This window comes from Episyrphus balteatus, chromosome 3 (genome assembly GCF_945859705.1).
Source record: "Episyrphus balteatus chromosome 3, idEpiBalt1.1, whole genome shotgun sequence".
Taxonomy (NCBI): Eukaryota; Metazoa; Arthropoda; class Insecta; order Diptera; family Syrphidae; genus Episyrphus; species Episyrphus balteatus.
In genome coordinates, this window is record NC_079136.1 from 68,174,199 (window position 1) to 68,185,970 (window position 11,772).

An 11,772-nucleotide genomic window follows, 5' to 3' on the forward strand; every position below is an offset into this window, starting at 1 on the left:
TTTATAGGTTTACTTTTTTCGTGATTCCTATAGGCAAGAGAACATATATAGAGAATTTCGTAAGGGTACCTTTTATACCATTGATTTTATCGGACTTATCGCGGATTTTCCCTATTTCCCAAAAAAAAAAAACACCCTTTCACCTTAAATATTTGTATAGACTGTTTGAATTCTTGGTTTCTGTTATAAATGAAACATTTTTATCAATTTTCATTGGTGTAAAAATTTTTTCCCAGTTTTAGTGGTACTAATTCCGAATTTACCTAATCATTTCTAAAAAAACACCCTTTCACTCAAGATAATTTTGTACACTTTATACAGATTCTTAATTCTTATACCAACAAAAACTTTTTCACCAAGTTCTAAAAATTTATAAAATTTAAGTCAGCTGTTATGATACCTTTCAAACACATAACTCAACCCATACAAAAAAACACTCTTTTACCAAAAATATTTTTAAGAACTTTTTGAATCCTTTATCTAAAACCTTCTTCCCGAAATTCATCAGTGTAACATGTTTTTCACATGGGTTTCGGTTATATTTTATCAGTTGAAGTAAAAAAAAAGCACCCTTGCTTTAAATCGACAATAACTTTTCTTAGATCTATCGTATTGACTTTATTTTAATGTCATTAGATTTAGCATCAAGAAGTACCTAAAAACAATACATACACTGAGGGAAAAACCGCAACTTAAAATTTAATATGTTCAACGTTGATTTAATGTTGAAAAAACTAGCATGAAACACTTTTAAAATAAAATTGAAACAACGTAAGAAATTTTTTTATTTTTGTGGGACTTCAGCTTTTGTTGCATTTTGTCACTCTTATATCAAACAGTGAGATAGCACGTTGGTAAAGCATTCGCCTAGAGACCAAAGAGTTGTAGGTTCGATCCCCAGCGGCTGCTAATTTTTTCATTTTTTTAATAAATTGATGCTTTTTTTCAAAGTTGAAACAACTTTGATTTAAAGATGTTTTATAAAGGCAAACCACTTTAAACTAACGATGTTATACTTTGATTTGAAAATTTTCGTCTTCAACCCAAAATCATTCCGAAAAATAGTTGAATCAACGTGGTTTTCATTGATTTTAAGTTGTTTTTTCCCTCAGTGTATGATGATATTGCACAAACAATTTTTTTCATTATAGTTTTGAGCTTTGAGGGAGGGCTCTTTCCCGGGAAAAAAAGGCCTTCTACCCAATTTTTGTATAGAATTTTTGATCCTTGGTGCTTATTCAAAAAGCAAAATTTTTTTATTTGCTGATTTTTTTGTACTGTTTTACTTGTACTATATTACCTATACAGAAACTTTGATATTTTGGTTTCAAAAAAGCCTGAACAAATCTTCTTGATTCAGAAATGCAAGAGATAGTTTAAACTATAATAAAGATAAACCAGAGAACCGAGCGTTCTATTGTATATGTAGGTATATAGTTCAATGAAATTATAGTAACTTCACTTATTCATCAAGCCAAAAAAGAATGATAAAGGTTGAGTAACATATCCTTATACTTCATGCTTGCATTTGTTTTTTCTTCCAATTTTTAAAAATAAAAAAAATAAATTTAACAATTTTATATATGTAAAAGTATATTTTTTTTCATGAAAAACAAAAAACCTAAAACTATTTAACGGGCAATAATAACAATTCTCTCTCGCATCATAACAATAAATCAACATCACATTTTTAAACAACAACAGGAGGCAAGTATGACTTTTGTGGTGCTGGACCAGCAACTGGTCCAGATGGAGCAACAGCAACACTTCCCGAAAATTGAGAAGCTGAACCTTGACCGGCATTGCTTGAAACTGGTGCACTTGATGCATAGTTAAGAACTGGGGCAACACCTTCATCAGAGCTGTGTGAGCTTCCACCAAGAGCATCGTATTGAGCTTGAATGGTGCGTTGAGCTTGGAGAGCATCTTGAGCGGTCCTGTACTTGACAAAGCGAACTTCAGGTTTGGCCGAATGAACTTCAGAGATTTGTTGCAATTGTTGGCTAAGTTCTGAAGTATCGGGTTGCTTGGTAAGAACATAGATGGCGGTTTGATCTTCAGTGATTTGCTTGGCAACTTGGAGAGCAGCGCTGGCAGCAGCGTTGTTTTCTGGTGCCTTGATGAAGATAACACGCAAGTTCTTCTTCAATGTTGTTGTTGAGCTTTGTTGGTGTCCACCAGATTGGACTTGTTCTTCGGGAGCAGAGTACAAGTAGTATTCCTTGTTGAGTTCGGTAATGGTTTGTGCTGGAGCGCTGTATCCACCTCCGACGCTTCCACCTGAGCTGAATCCACCGGAACTGAAACCACCAGAACTTCCACCGTGACTTACACCTCCACCGTGACTAAGACCTCCACCGTGACTAAGACCTCCACCGTGACTCAGACCTCCACCGTGGCTATGACCTCCGCTGCTGTATCCACCGGAGGAGCCTCCAGAGCTAAGTCCACCGCCACTGCTGAATCCACCTCCAATACTGCCACCGCCAAAGCCGCTTCCACCTAGACTAGCTCCACCATTTGGAGCATAGTTGTATTGGGCTGATGCAGCAGCAATAAGACAAAGGGCCTAAAATTGAATAAAAAAAGTCCTTAAGTTAGTTTAAAGTCTTTCGATTGTAAGCTTTTTTGGTATCTTACCAAAAATCCACGCATATTGTTGATTACAATAGGAACTCGAAAGAGAGAATGATACCCATTGATCCATGTGCAGGTATTTTTATAGTCACACTCTTTCAGAAGACCCCATCCATTAGATTTCAATGTCAATCTTACAAGTTGTTAGTATGCAGATTGGCCCGCCAGACACAAGTTTTGTTGTTTTTTTTCTTCTTCTTTTTTGATAATAGGTCTAGTTTGGGTTCGGGAAAATTTGGAAATAATACCAAAAGGTATATCATATCTAATGATTTCCAAACATGCAATAAGTCTTGATATGCAGATTATTATAGGTATTCAAATGGATGAGGTCATTTTTCAGAGACTCAGACTCTTCAGCCTTTATAGGAGAATCGATAAGTAGACAAGACATTTTGGGTACATCAGGTCATCTTGACTCTGATGTATGGTGTTCGGGGCTGTACTTACATAACATACAAGTCAAGGCCTTTGGTGGTTTTATTTTTTGTTTATTTTGTGCAAAATAAGTTGCAAATTTACCGGCGGCGCTACAAAGTTAATTTGTTAAAATAAAACCAATAATTTTATTTGATTTATGCATTCAAACTGATTTATTGCTAAAATATTCATAAAGTGTCGACTCGATATTTTATTTTTATTTTGTTTATGGTTCGTAAAATAAGATACGTTTTTATCTATACCTAAAATTGCAAAAAAAAAATTAGTCACTCAGTCTTGTTTATGTTTTTATTGATCTCGAGCTACAGACCCTTAATTGCTTAGGCGATTGTTTAAAGTTTTTTAGGGGTCCTTTAGCAGGGGAAACCTTGAGTTTTTTCTATAAAACCGTTGTTGCTTGTGCGCAAATAAACCGATGCATATTTGCAATAAACTGATTTTGAGGGAGACGGACACAATCTCGAAATTTTTAATCAAAAAAACCCAGAATCCTAACAATTCGAAAAACCCAGAAAAATCCAAATCCCTGAAAACCCAAATTTCAGAAAGGCCAAAATCCTGAAAATAAAACAGAAAAATTAAATTAACTCTTCAAAATTGTATGTTCACTGAAACTTTAGCTAATTGAAAAATACTAAAACATCAATTAGATAAATAGCAACTTAAACATATATGTGCAATCATAACTTAAATAATAACACTCACAACCGGGAAAAAATCGTTTCCCGGAAATCCCAAAAACAGGAATCCTGAAAACCTAAAATCCCGAACATTCAAAATTTGGAAAACCCAAAATTTTGAATGCGATCAAGAAATACCGAATATCAACAAAATTTCGAAAAATTATTTAAGTGCACTGTGTGTATGTGTATAGCCCGTTTATATCTCTCTGAACATGATTACAAGTTTTTATTGTGCTTTCAGTATTGAATTAAGTGGGTAGAAATCGTTGAACTAGAATCAATAAAGTTGTGTTTTACTATTTAAATCATATAATTATTGTATGATTATTTTGTTTTTTAATTGCGGGTTTATTTTATGTTTCATAGCTAAAATGAAGTATGTCCCTGTCTATTGTAAAAACGAACAAAGGAGGGGAACAAATTTTAATTGACTTTTTTACTTTTTTTTTGTTATTTTCGAGATTTTGGCCTTTCTGGTTTTGAGGCGTTCAGAATAATAATGGGTCAAGTTCACTTCTCTAAAGGTTAGATGTTTTAAGGTCTTAAAAATTGAGGGTTTCGTTTAATGTCAAATAATATGAAATTCTCGAGATACCTATAGATTTATTGATCTACGAAACATTTATTTTAAAAGTTCATTTAGTTTCTAAGAAAAAGTTTGTCAAAGTTCAAAATAATGCACAAATTTCAACAGGGTTTGAGGGTTTCGTTTAATGTCAAATAATATGAAATTCTCGAGATACCTATAGATTTATTGATCTACGAAACATTTATTTTAAAAGTTCATTTAGTTTCTAAGAAAAAGTTTGTCAAAGTTCAAAATAATGCACAAATTTCAACAGGGTATTTTTCGATGCTGCATCTCAAGAAACTAAAACGAAGACAATCGGACTTCACTGAAAAAATTTTGGCCTAAAAAACACTTTATGCTTTGAAAATAATAATCGTCATAGCAAGTTCCGGGGATGGTTTTTTGAAAACAAAAATTTAATACTTGTTATCTACTATTGTCTATTGATGCCCTTTCAAGCCATATAGTTCTCATTCGTATCGATGCTGGGGTTTTTTTGGCATTCTCCTTTAACTTTTTATTTTTAAATTTTTTTTCGGAAAAAAAATATAAATTTTTCTCTCAAAATTGTTGGCTAGGCTATACATTCTTATTGTTAGTTTACTTGAGAACAGAAAAAGGACCTATGTATTCCATCACATCAGTTCAGGGTTTTAAAAATATCAATTAAAAAATTCATTTGAAATTAAAAAAAAAAATATTTAATCATTGCAAATAAAAAAAAGCATTAAAAAAAATATTTATTACAACTAAAAAAATGTTATGGCAACAAAAAATGTAGGCGTTGAAAATAAATTTTTTATTGAAAATAAAAATAATTTGGAATAAAAAAAAATATTATTGCTAGTAAAAACTTTCTGCATTGCAAAAAATATTCGTCGAATTTTTTCAAATTTTTTTTTTTTTTCTATACAGTAAATTTTGTATTTGCAAAAATAATTTTCTTGTGTTTTGCAATAAAAATTTTATTTTCAATGCTGATATTTTTCAGTTGCAATAACATTGTTTTAAGTACAAACATTTTTAGTTGCAGTAAATATTTTTTTTAATGCAAATTGCAACAAACATTTTTTTTTAAAGCAAATTTTTTTCAGTTGCAATAAATAAATATTGTTTTAATGAAATTTTTTTTATTTCCAATTAATATTTTTTTTTTTTGATTTTTTAATGGGTAAAAATGCATTAAAAAGAATGATTTTTTATTATTCCATGAACTCATTCAATCATTACTTCAGAAATTTATTTTGGACGATTGTATATTAAAATACCATTATGTTCATCATTTTAGTTAAAACTTCTTACTTTAACACCAATTTCTGAAACACCCTGTAATAATTTTTTTTTCAAACTCACTATTTTTTAGAACTTTGAAAATTTCATCCAATATTTAAAAAAAATTATAAATATATGATTTTTTGCAACCTAAAAAAGTCAAAACGCACCACTGTGCGACATTTAAAACAAAATTCATCGAAATCGGAGCTGTAATTGCTAAAACATAATAAAACGATAACAATATATGAAAGAAATCGAAATTTCTTGAATTTTTTTTTTTTAAAAAACGTTAATTGTTGAAAATAAAACTTTGTATGAGTTTTGAAGTTGAGAAGTGTACCTTTCTGTCTTTAATATTGAAACTCATACAGTTCCTGAACGTATTTTATACGTGTAATTAATTTTTAAAAAAATAATCACTAAATTGTGGAATAAATTACTCGAAATTGTTTAAATTGTGTCTATACGGGTAATAAATAACGTTTGAGCAGAATAAAGCAATATAAACATTGTTTTTGGATGAAAAAAATCTTCCGAAAAAGAAATTGTTCGATCTTCGAAGTTGTATCGAAAAACTAATAAGTAATAACTAATTGGCATCGATTTCTCAGGTCCAAAATATTGTGAAATAGTGCAGACATCTGAAATTTCGACATGCAAAGTGTTATTAAAATTTTTATTTTAAATAAAACTTGATTAAAAAGTAATTTGAAAATATGCAAATTTTTTATCAAGTTTCAGGCTAAATAAAAAATATTAATATAATTATTGCGATTTTTTAAAGTTTAGATCTGCCTAAATTTTTAAAATGTTACTGCACCGCTTAATTAAAGCTCAGTTAGTGCTCGCGCTGTGACTTAAAAAAAATTTAAGGTTAAATAAATAACAAATCCGGCCCTGAATTTTTTTTCTTATAATTTATTCAATTTGTGGGTGATCAATTATTTGTTTTCAGTGTCAATGAAACCTATTAGCAAAGGTATCCCGAAGCGGGTTATTTTGGTCTATTTTTTATGTTACAACCGCTAACCGATTATTTTCAAAGCCTACAGAAATTTAAAACAAGTTTTTTCTTAATTTCTCATGTTATTTTTTTTTAACCAACAAGATGCAGCAATCGATTGGTGTAGGTCAAAATTAGAGAAAAAAAAACATGTGTGTATTATGATGAGTCAAAAAGATTTATGAAAAGTTTTTTTCTTTTGGTAATTATTAATTTGTGGGAATATTTTATATAGAAGAATAAGTTGAGTAAGAAAAAAAAAGGTGTTTAATTTCACGCAATGTCATTAGTTTGACAAATTAGTTTTCTTATTTTCTTTCTTAAGTTTTTATTTCACTTTATTTTTAGGCTAAGTATAGGGCTGTCAGCTTGAGAGAGTTATAATAATAAATTAATACTAAAACTTCTTTGTATGCATTGGAAAACAATTTATTGAAGTCGTTCCGGTTAAGAAAACAGCAGTCGCAAGGTCGTTTAAAGATGTTTATTTTATGATGGATTGAGGCTCGATTAAGGGTCAACTTAATCATGAGGTTGCATTATAGACCCAATATTGTTAGTTTGATTTTTGTTTTCGGTTTTAAACAATAAAGTTTAGTAAAGTAAATATGTAATAATGTGTTGTTATGGAAGAAGTTTAAGTTATTACCTGCTGGTAAAAAATTGTTTAAGTTTTTGTGAAAAGTTATTAAGTAGTTTTAATGAAAAGCTAGAAAATGTCTTTTATAATTAATGAACATACATGCAACGTTCAGATATTGTAGTGAAACGTGAGAGTTCGTAACTTCGAAGTGATATACACTAGCCCAAAAAATTAGGGGAACAAAAAAAAATCGTGATTTTTTTGTTTGTGATTTTCGATATGCTGTATCTCAGTAAAAAATGATTGTATCATGACAAAACAAAAAGCATGTAAAAGCTACATTTTATGACGAAATATATTTCTAACGGTAAAATAGTTTAATAACCATTTTGTCAAAGGGGTACCTCTGAATACTTTTAGACTTTAGAGGATCGTTTTTAACTCAGTATTAATTTTTTTTAGAATTTTCTTAACACTTTTGCTATTCTTCTAACTTATTTACCCAACGGATTAAAAGAGTTCAACTTTCTACCTACTACATATCGTTTAGAGAACAATTTTTTTGTATCATATCATTTTACCCGTTTTTACCCTATTTAATAATTGAATTTTTAGAAATACATTCTTTCACTTTCAGGATATAACTTATCAAGTAAGCTTTATTAGATTTTGTCTTAAGTTGGACTTGGTCTTTGTATCACACACTGCGTTACCACAAAAGTCATGTTTTTTCGTGTATGCCAATGACATAAGAATTTTTAATAGCAAAAGAATAACAAATGAAATCGTACGTAAAACAGTTTTTCTAATATTCTATTTTAATTTTATGATGAACCTTTCGGTTGAGATAGTTCAATAATACGTGTAGTTGGCTTAGCCTTGAGTGCAGCTGGAGATATCATAAATGGATTTTGCCGAACATGTCCTTCTTCGTATTCCTTTGGTTGCGAAAGTTCCACAACACGATCGCTGGGCTTTGCTTTAAGGGCATTTGGCGCCACACTAAAAGGATTTTCCTTTAAAATACTTTCGCCAGTTCGTTTTTCAGCTCGTGTTGCTAGTTGCAAAATCCGGTCAGTTGCTTTATATTGCAAAGCTCCAGGGTTTATTTTAATAGGCAAGGTCTGATGAAACAAGTTTTCGTTAGTTTCTTTTGGTTTACTTAAATTTATGATTATCGGTGTTGGTTTGTATTTTTTAAGACCGGAAGTTAGTTCCCATTTAGGAACAATATGCTCGGAACGATCCTTGGGCTTGCAAAGATATTTAAATCGATCCATTATCGAAATATCTTTCCACATGTGAACCTATGATTTATGAAATTTTCATAAAAATCTTAACAAAAAAAAAATAGTAAAACTCAGTCTCACCGCCTTCAGGGGCTTGAAGATTTTTTTCGGTTGGGCGAGTTTACTCAAATATCTTCTATGAACTGCCCATTCCTTTTTGGTCCATTTTTCAATGATCATTCTTTAATAGAAATAGGAAATCTTAAATTTTGCTAAGAGAAATATCAAAGAGTACATACTTTTCTTCAGGAGGTTGACAATTGGCTAATCGACTGTACAAGGAAAACAAACTTTTTCTCATAGTTCGACTGAGTACTTGTACTCTTCCGGCGCCTAAGACATCTTTAAAATCTTCTCGAATCGGTAAAATTTTTCTAAAAGAAAGAACTTTTTAGTGTTAATCTAATAATATATGTATGACTTGTCATACGAACCTCACACGGGGATACGCCAATTGTTCGGTTCTAGTCAGACTTGGTAACTCGCGAATTATGTCAGCTTTTCTGGAGTAATTAGAATTACTCGAGGTTGCAGGTAACTTTTTTGGCGTAACATACTTCGGACGGGCTAAATTTCTTGTTCGACGTTGATGTGGCCTTGGCTGAAGTTTTTGCAAACGTTTAGCCAGCTTTAAGTATTCTTTGCAAATATCTTTTGCGAAACAAGTAGCTGTTGGATGTCTCCCTATTATGCAATCACTGGGTTGTTTGCTTCTGATAGATGCCATTTCAATATTATTTTTTTTTAGTTTTTGTTAACTTAAAATTTTGATTTGTAAAATGTGAAAGCTTTTTTATTCTTTCTTTGTTGTTTGAAATTTAAGGCATTTGACTTCTTGTTGTAGCTGAACTGAAAAGTATTTTTTTGACTTGCGATATAATGTAGGTAACAGTAGCATATCGCTGGCTGAGAGGCTTTTGGGGAGCCAGCTCCTACCGAACGGTGTTGGAGCCAGGAGTCCTTATAGTGGCAGGAGTTACGCCAATAGGACTTCTGGCAACTGAAAACTGAACTCGACTGCGAGGCTTATTGGAAATATGTATAAGTGAATGGAGTTACTGGAAACATAGTGAAGTGGACTATTAAGTCACCAAGTTCTTCACCGAACACTGGTACTTCAACTAGTACAGGAAACAGATAGCTGAAAATGGGTCATCTGAGAATTTTTGGAAAGGATTTAAATTTGATTTTTCGTATAAAAAGGTGATTTAAGACGAACATAAAAAAATATTTTTTGCCAACCAAAATATTGAATTCGTCACGTTATAACTGTAATAATCTAGGACGTACAAGAAAACTTAATATACCAAAATGTAGGAAACTTAGAGTTGTATCAATGTTATAATAAGAACTTTTTCGCTCAGATGAACCTGAACTGAAAAAAAAATGGAAAACTCACGATCATCTCCAAAAATTTTACATGTTTTCGTCAATAACTTTTTATAGAGCAACATTACAAAAAAAATATTTAATACAAAAATTTTAGAATACGTTTTTCTACAAAACAAGATAAAAAATCCGTTCTACGATAAACAGGAGCCGAGGAAATCACAAAAACGCAATTTTCAAATGGCGACCAAATCACACGTTTTTGGGACAAAAAAAAAATATTTTTTTATGTTCGTCTCAATGCACCTTTTTATATGAAATATCTAATTCAAATCCTTTCCAAAAATTCTCAGATGATTCCCTAATGCCTGTAGTAAACGCCTTTCTGCATAAGATAGGCAAAGCAAGAAACCCCTTCTGTCAGTACGGCAGGTGGACATGGCACAGAAGAATAGGTAGTTGATTGCAGAGCCGGCATCGTGGGTTCAAGCTCAAGAGTCCATTGACCATTTGACGAAAACAGACAAAAAACGATATTTTTAATATATACCACTCTTTTGAGCGCACTACCTTAAAAACGAGCATGTTACAAAAGCATTTCCTGAGTTTTTTGTGTAAAACGTTATAGTCTATGAAGTGAGTTAAAAGCTAGGTACAAAAATTCGCAATTTTCGAGTTTTGACCAAATAAAAAAAAATTTTTTTTGAACGACTACTTAAAAAAAAAGTTTTTATATAAATGAGTACATTATCTAGTTTTTCAAAGATAACATTTCGATAGGATTCATCCTTTAAGAGAAATATGCAAAAGCCGTTATTTTCAACACTTGACATATTTTAAAATCACGATATCTTCTAAACGATATCTCGTAGAAAAAAGTGTTGTAACATTTTTTAGGGAATTACAAAACCTACAAGATTCCCATATACTTTTTTTGATGGCTTCTCCCTTTTCAAAGTTATTATATGAAAAACCTAAATTTTTGACATTTAAACTTGAATAACTTTTTATGCACACATGGGACGTTTGACATTTTTCTTAAATTGATATTTCAATGCTCTGTACCAATTTTCAGCTCTATGCGATTTATTTCTGGGTTGAATGTCTATTTTGACCGGAATATGTAGCTTTGAAAACAGCTTTCTGTACAGCACCACATTGCCATAAGTTTGTTCTGCAGAATACCCGGTACAAGTCTCATTGAATTTTGTTAATAAAATTCATTGGGTCTAGAATTTATTATTAGAAAGATCGCATAAGTCATCTAGGAATGGAAAACCAAAGGTTTGTTCTGCTATCTCTTTTTTCTGTGTAACGTTGCAATTTCAACAATGGTCATTGTACGGTATACCGAATTTAACAGCCTTCTAGACTTAATGCTTATTTTAATGTTTATTTTTTTCATCTGCAAAAGAATGACCAAATTTCTTATTAATATTATCATTAAAATTAACAAGGTCTACGAAACCCTTGATCTAGATCAGTATTTTTGTGTTTTTGTTCAAAACAAACAACTTTACAAATAACCTGAATTGTTACGATAACGAGGTAACCTTAATATTAAAATCGAAATTGTATCTTAATACTACAAACTACAAACAACCTATTATAATTTCATAGTTAGCCTTTGGAATGCAGATTTTGATTCTTGTAGGCTTATTTCTTGTTTACCTACTGTTTTTTTTTTGTCACACATTTGTATGAAACTGTCTCAAAACTTAAACACATGGCTTGAGCTATGTTTCGGGTTAAAGCAGATGACAAACAAAAATGGTCAATAGTAGAATACCAGTTTGATATATCAATTGATATGAAAAATGAATTGCCTAATGAATTATGCATTGTGACGACAGAAGCCATTTGAAACAACACTTTATGAGTTTATTAAATTTTATTCAAATCAAAAACATTGGTGTTCACAATCATAAAACAACTGAAAAGTTGTTAAAACCAAATCCGAA

General features: G+C 31.0%; 2 protein-coding genes across 2 annotated transcripts; both read right to left on the reverse strand.

Moving 5' to 3' along the window:
• Positions 1–1,642: 1,642 nt before the first annotated feature.
• LOC129915058 (glycine, alanine and asparagine-rich protein-like) lies at positions 1,643–2,655 on the reverse strand. Its single transcript, XM_055994517.1, has 2 exons — positions 2,641–2,655; positions 1,643–2,569 (listed from the first exon to the last, which is right to left on the reverse strand). Exons 1-2 carry the CDS (start codon positions 2,653–2,655, stop codon positions 1,691–1,693), a joined length of 894 nt encoding a protein of 297 aa, XP_055850492.1. The 3' UTR covers positions 1,643–1,690.
• Positions 2,656–7,981: 5,326 nt separating this feature from the next.
• Positions 7,982–9,314, reverse strand: LOC129914637 (uncharacterized). Its single transcript, XM_055993976.1, has 4 exons — positions 8,917–9,314; positions 8,722–8,856; positions 8,564–8,663; positions 7,982–8,500 (listed from the first exon to the last, which is right to left on the reverse strand). The coding sequence occupies exons 1-4, from the start codon at positions 9,207–9,209 to the stop codon at positions 8,018–8,020; spliced, it is 1,011 nt and encodes a 336-aa protein (XP_055849951.1). The 5' UTR covers positions 9,210–9,314; the 3' UTR covers positions 7,982–8,017.
• Positions 9,315–11,772: the final 2,458 nt, after the last annotated feature.

Bases quoted from the DNA above. Each gene is read 5' to 3' on its own strand.
- LOC129914637 (XM_055993976.1), bottom strand. From the start codon at position 9,209: ATGGCATCTATCAGAAGCAAACAACCCAGTGATTGCATAATAGGGAGA. The intron at 8,664-8,721 runs GTATGTACTCTT...TTTCTATTAAAG, and splicing joins TGTCAACCTCCTGAAGAAAA to AATGATCATTGAAAAATGGA. The intron at 8,501-8,563 runs GTGAGACTGAGT...CATAAATCATAG, and splicing joins TCTTCAAGCCCCTGAAGGCG to GTTCACATGTGGAAAGATAT.